We start from the raw sequence: 6,948 nt of genomic DNA, 5'->3' as shown, positions 1-6,948 counted from the left end.
TTTAAATAAGAAATTTAGCCAATGTAACAATAGTGCTGATCCAAAAGAGATTTTTCAAAGAGTAGATATTCAAAAATGAAACTGACGCAAATGTTTGGCAATGGATTTATTGTGGTTAATTGTATAACAACCAGTAGCGGCTCGTGGTATTTGAAAATGGTGAGGCACAGTTAAAATTTTTTTTAGCAAAGTTAGAATTTAAAGTTAGTTAGTTAGTTAGAATTTAAACTTTAAATTTAAAAAAATAAAATTGTTTATAAAGCTAGGGCTATGTTATCGAACAATTTGGTCCTATAGAAATATTTATTACGCAACTGTCCAGCAAGAACCAACGTGGAGGTGTAGAGCATTCTTGCCATGGAAGGGAAGGGCGGAAGGGATGGAATTGAGAGAAATAGAGGAAAAGGGATTGGTGAAAAAATAAAGATATTAAATAAATAAATATAGATTCTGAAATAAACTTAACAAAAATTTAAAACAAATTATAAAATAAACTAAAAAAATCAACTCTGCGTAAATTAAGGAGTTTATTCTAAAAATGTGAAAAAATATTAACTAGGTAAGTAGGTGTAGACCATTCTTGCCATGGAAGGGAAGGGCGGAAAGGATGGGATTGAAAGAAATAGAGGAAAAGGGATTGGTGAAAAGATAAAGAGATATTAAATAATAAATATAGATTCTTAAATAAACTTGAAACAAATTATAAATAAACTAAAAAATTAACCCTGCGTAAAATAAGGAGTTGTGAAAAAATGTGAAAAAATATTAACCATAAAAGAAAAACGTGCGTCCAAAAAATTAAAGTTTTTTATAAATTAAAGGGATTCTGCGATTTTTCTGTTCAGCAAAATGATCTATCACCTCGTCTATAAAAAACGTTTTCATCTAGTGATTTTATAAAACCTTTTTCAATTGATATCTTTGCCATATTACTAAGTCGCGCCTGGCCATTAGTATTTCTAACATAATTCTTAATTTTTTTAGTGCGGAGAAACTTCTTTCTGTTGACGCGGTTGTCACTGGCAAAACAACAGCAATACATAATAATTTAAAAATTTCTGGCATACAAGATTTAAGATCATTTTTATGAAAAAAACTTAACATTTCATAAGGGGTTGTGCAATTTTCTATTAGGTCGTTTCCGTATAAAACAATTAATTCGCTTTTCAGTTGGTCTATATCAAAAATATTACACTGCGCCGTCAACCTTTTTAAAAGCCCATTGGGAAATTCTTTCGCAAAAATAGAAAATTTCGAAACATCCAGTAAATAAAAAAAAAAAATTTCAATGTCGCAAAATCTAACCTCTATTTGATTGGCTATAATGTCAAGAATTTCAAAAAAAATTTGCCTTAACTGTTGTTTTTTATCTGCCATTTCAACTCCCTTACGACGTTTTGATTGTAAAGCGCCGATGTCCAGTTTTTCATAAATTGAATCAAAATAAGTACTGTTAGTCCTAAATTCACGAATTTTAGTTAGAGTAGTTTGCAGTAAATTTCTTGCTTTAACAACATCTGTTTGCCTATTTTGTAAAATAGAAAACACGATATCAGTTTGGTGGAAAATTATTGTAAATGTTTCTAAAAAAATATGTTTTGCGGATCCTCTAAAAAAGCTTTTAAACCTACGGCTTCTCTAATTGATGTTTGATCAAAATCACGACTATTAATAATAAAATTAAAAGTTTCAATTAATTTATCTTTATTGTTGTTAACTGTCAAAACTGCGCGTGAAGTAAAATTCCAACGAGTTGCTACATTAGTAGGTATACGATTTCCCCCAATTTGTTCCAACACTTGAGTTCGCTTTGTCGATTTAGAAAAATATGATGAAAAACCTGACAGGGTTGAGAAAAATACTTTAACCTGATGAATTGAACTGCAAGCATTACATAAAATTAAATTAAATACATGTGCATAGCAATGAGTAAATAATGCTTGAGGTGCTATAGATTTAATTTTTATCTGTAAACCATTTACTTCTCCCGACATTACAAGCCCCGTCGTATGTTTGAGCCACTAATTTCGAACGCAAGTCAAATTTCTCGAATTTGGTTGATAGAAATTCAAATAAATCTTGGGCAGAACGCCCAGAACTTACATCATAAAATCCCATGAACCGTTCCACAGGTTGATCATTTACAACGTAACGAAAAATTACGGATAATTGTGAATGACAGCTAATGTCGGTTGTTTCATCAACTTGCCAAGAAAAAAACAAGAAATTTAAAATTTCGTCTTCAATTTTCTTATTTACAACAAAAGCAATTGAATCAATTAATTCGTTTTGAATAGTTTTGGATGTCCCAGAAAAAACCGATCTATTATCATTATCATGTTCTGAAAATGTTTTTAAATTTGTGTCATATTTGCTAAGAAGTATAACTAGCTCTTTAAAATTCCCGCGATTTAATGATTCATTAGATTCATCATGCCCCCTAAAAGGTAACTCTTGCCTACAGAGATGTAATGTAATACCTATCTATCAGACTTTTCCAAATTTGTCGATTCTCTTCAACCCTGGCATTATAATTTTCAATTTCCGTTTTACGCGCATTATCTATAGCTGTGGCGATATTTTGCCTTTGTTTTCTCATGAGAGTAAGCTTGCAATTCGAAGAAATCTGTTGGGTACTTTTATTGTGTAGTAAAAGACCACGAGACAAGTTTTTTAAATCGCTATAACCACATTTTGACCAAACTTTGTCGCTATTATTTGTTGCAAACAGAATACACGGCCAGCAAAATAATTTGTTTAACGTTACACTACCAGTAAGCCAGTCGTACTTTTCGTACCAAGTATTTTGAAAGCTCCGATTTGTTGATTTCCCCACCCCACCGATAGTAACAAGACGTTTACTTAAATCTGGACAAGGTCGCTTTACTTCTTTAACTATGTATAATTTATCGTCATAGGAATGACTTGAAAAATTCTGCTCATTTACTAAAATATTAACAAGATCACAAGTATTGCGAATGTTTACATTTACCTGGGGAAGTTGTGACGCTGTGCTAGGTCCCGCTAAATCCATTTTTCGGTAATAAGTAATGTTGTAATGTAATATTTTAGAAAAACCACCGAGATTCACTGCTCACCGAACCGAAAACCATCTATTATAATAAAAAAGTGTGCACTGTCATTGTGCACTTTTAACCCTCAACTCAAACTCAACCTGTTAATCTAAAAATAGCATTACTAGCATTAGGCCTGGCGCACATTCAGACACATGCGACGCAACCCACGTAGGGCAGCGCAAACGACGCAGTGCACGAAATTCGTGGGCTGTGTTGGCCTACGCATATTATCTACACGAGCTGTGTTGTTTCCTGAATAGTAGGTAGTTGTAAAATGAAAAGTAATCATGGACCATTTATTACTAGATTTAAGTTCCGAGTCAGATTCGGATGCAGATTGGGAAACAAAAGTTTTGCTGTACGACCTATCAAAAAAAAGAAAGAAGTCATATTGGAAAAGCAATCACATGAAAAAAAGGCAAGGTCATGGCGAATTTAATTTGGCATCTGAATTTTGGGACTCAAAGTTCACTAATTATTTTCGACTAAATAAACATCAGTTTGATGCAGTTCACAATATAATACAAGAGACAATTTATTCTGAAGGTTGTAATGCCCAGACACCCATTGGAACAAAAGAAAAACTAGCTGTATTCTTAAGGTAGGAAATTTATTTAATGTAAATTGAAGATTTATTCATTTAAAAAAAAACAACAGGAATGCATTTTTGTTAAACTGAAAAGTTATGAAAAAATGATGCGGTATCTTCGGACTGCACACTGAGCACTGACTGTCTCTGGTGCCTCCGGAGACTGTAGGGGTGTGCTAGTAACAGATGAGTAGGAAGTATGGGAGTATGATGTTGAAGGGCTGTAGGCTCTCTGCGGGATTGGTTGATGCTGGTGCAAAATTGGAGTCTGGGGACAAGTTTGTGAAAAATTTTGTCGTGAAGAAGGGCCCATCTGTAAATATTCAGCTTCTACTTCTGACACTGCTTGATATACTCTATTTCTTATGACATGTTGGTATGTAGCAGGCATATCCTTTGCTATTTCATACATGGCCAAAAAAATGTTTTGAAGTCCTTCATCACGTTGAGGCTTTACTGACACTTCACTGGCTTTTTTTCTTTAAATTGCCCGTTCTTCAGCTCTTTTTTCCCGCCGAATCATCGACTCCGTCATTATGCTGGCTAAATCATCTTTTTTCATTCGTTTATTTTTCTGAACAATAGTTTCCGACATTGATTTAGAAGTATCAGAATTACTTACTGTATTTTCATTTAGCAAATGTTCGGTTTCGGTGTTCTCCTCTGCGGACAAGTTTTCAGTGTTTCCATTTTCATTTACTGAAGTATCAATGTCTGCATTTTGAGGCAAATCCCGTGTTTGTTCTTCTTCGCTTTCGAGTTGTAGGTTACCCTCGCGTGGTCGATTTCCCATATAAGGGACTAGAAAATCCATTTGCTTCTGGTATCTCCAGGGTTTTATTACGGTTGCAGCAGATCCACTTTTAAAAGTATTTTTCTGCCTACATAATGCTTCACGATGACAACTTCGCAATTTTAGCCAACTTTGTTTTGCCTCGCTTCCTGCAATAAAAGATGAACATTTAGATTTAACTATTATAACATTTCTTCTTTATAAAAGAATATCAAGGTTCTTTTCATTACAGATATTTGGCATCGGGAGACAGCTACAAAAGTATAGCCTATAGCTACAGAATGGGAGATCGCACGGTTTCCAATATCGTTCATGAAGTATCAAAAGCTATTTGGGAAAATATGCAACCCGTATATTTCCCACAGCCCACAACTGAAATGTGGCAAAAATAGCTTTGGAGTTTCAAGACAAATGGAATTTTCTACATTGCGTAGGTGCCGTTGACGGAAAACATATAGTTATAAAGAAACCGTCAAAAACGGTATCCTCGTACTATAACTATAAACATAATTTTTCCATTGTCTTAATGGCTAGTGTTGATGCTAACTATAAGTTTTCAACAATAGATATTGGGTCAATTGGAAGATTTAGCGACGGAAATATTTTTTCTACTAGTCCATTAGGAAAAAAATAGTAAACAAAACTTTGAATCTACCAGACCCCAGTGAACTACCAACAGTTGCAGGACTTTTGCCTTACGTTTTCGTAGGGGATGAGGCATTTCCTTTAACACAAAATTTTATGAGACCCTATCCAAGAAAAAACGTCCTTGGTGATTACAACACTAAAGTATTTAATTACAGATTGTCACGAGTGCGCCAGTGTGCAGAATGTGCTTTTGGAATTGTAGCTTCGCGATTTCGTATTTTCCAAAAAGCATTTGAAATAAAAGTGGACAGTGTCGTCAGTATTGTGAAAGCAGCTTGTATATTACACAACTATTTGACGGAAGAAAGGGTAAATACTTTGGACGAACAACCAGAAGAAATGCCTACATCTCAGTTACTTTCCTTACGACCAACAAATAGTAGAAGTTCATTGAATGCTTTTGCGGTGAGAGAAAAGTTTACAACATATTTCAACACGGATGGTGCTCTACCCTGGCAAGAGCAAAGTGTTCGAAGTGGAAAATTTTAAATTTATAACGAAAAATATTGCTTCATCCAACGAATTTTCGATAACAATTTTTTCAGCTTGTAAATGTTTTTCATTTAAAAATAAAATATCATAAACTCGTCTGACTTGTTTCTATCTGTATATTGTATTTATGTACTTACCGTTTTTTAACTTAACATGTTTGGCAATCGTGTTCCAGATGTCATCTTTTAGTTTGGATTTCATATATGAGGGATCATTTGTATCATATAGAACAGGACATTTTCTGACAGCCTCAATAAGTTCTTCCTGCATTTTTTGCAATTATTCTGCCACACACGCACACGAAATCTGTGTCTCCATCACTGGGCGACACACGTTTTGTTTGGCACGTTCGTGGCCTACACTGTGCTGCGTCTTAATATGCGGGCGTGCAATGCTCGCTACATGATACAAAAACGTGGCGTGTGCTGCCCTGCGTGGGTTGCGTCGCATGTGTCTCAATGTGCGCCAGGCCTTAGACGCCCCTTCCCCGAAAGACAATCGGTCAGTTTTCGTAAATTTTCGTGTCGCTTACGAGGCTTGCCTCTGAAAACGAAGTTTTTACGCACATTTTAAAGCTATTTGTAGATTCGGCTGTGTCATACAAAACAATTGTAATACGCTAGACAAAGAAACGCAGAGGCAAGCCTCTATCCATATACCACCTAAAGCAGAAATGAGATGGATGATATTTATTGTGAAACGCGGTAATTGACGGCGGACGGCGGCAGGACCGTATTTTACTAATTTAATAATAATTCTAATTGATATAATAATGAATGCAAATAGTAAAATAATATAAATTTGTGATTTATTTAATTTGCAAATTATTGGTGAGACACTGCCTCATCTGCCTCATAGGAGAAGCCGCCACTGATAACAACCTGGAACAGCACAAAGATTTAACTGGGTTTATTATATAGATGAATAAAGAGGTTAAAAAGCTAGATCTTAAAGAAGTAAGATCTACCAACAAGCTAGCATTTATACAAAAAAAAACTTACCAACAAACTAGAATTTATACAAGCATAAAGAATATTTTTGTAATATTCGTGAATCAGATGCACCTTTTTTTATTCGATATCCCCTTGAATCAATGTGATGCTCTATTGTTGCAAAAAACTTTAGAAAAATCTTCCATTTCATTGCAAACTTCGACAAGTATGATCATTGCTAATACGATTTTTGTTAAAACACTTTCAGACAAGCCACGACCATCTGAGTCACACAGGTTTTAAAATAGCAATAAATAGGCAACTACAAATATTATTTAAAGAAGATTCTTGTTCAACCTTCTCAGATACCTTCCTTATTAACTTTATTAACTTACTGGTTTGTTAATTATAGTAGTA

At 34.4% G+C, this 6,948-nt stretch overlaps 1 protein-coding gene across 1 annotated transcript; it reads right to left on the bottom strand.

Moving 5' to 3' along the window:
* Positions 1-3,674: 3,674 nt before the first annotated feature.
* LOC141483418 (uncharacterized) lies at positions 3,675-5,869 on the bottom strand. The gene is made up of 2 exons (XM_074178064.1): positions 5,737-5,869; positions 3,675-4,608 (listed from the first exon to the last, which is right to left on the bottom strand). Exons 1-2 carry the CDS (start codon positions 5,867-5,869, stop codon positions 4,148-4,150), a joined length of 594 nt encoding a protein of 197 aa, XP_074034165.1. The 3' UTR covers positions 3,675-4,147.
* Between the last annotated feature and the right edge of the window lie 1,079 nt (positions 5,870-6,948).

Source organism: Leptinotarsa decemlineata, unplaced genomic scaffold (assembly GCF_025532065.1).
Source record: "Leptinotarsa decemlineata unplaced genomic scaffold, Ldec_3_MD MMD2_tig00003348_RagTag_RagTag, whole genome shotgun sequence".
NCBI classification, from domain to species: Eukaryota; Metazoa; Arthropoda; class Insecta; order Coleoptera; family Chrysomelidae; genus Leptinotarsa; species Leptinotarsa decemlineata.
Note: the sequence above shows the minus strand (reverse complement) of the source record. Positions and strands in the feature narration are given on the sequence as shown.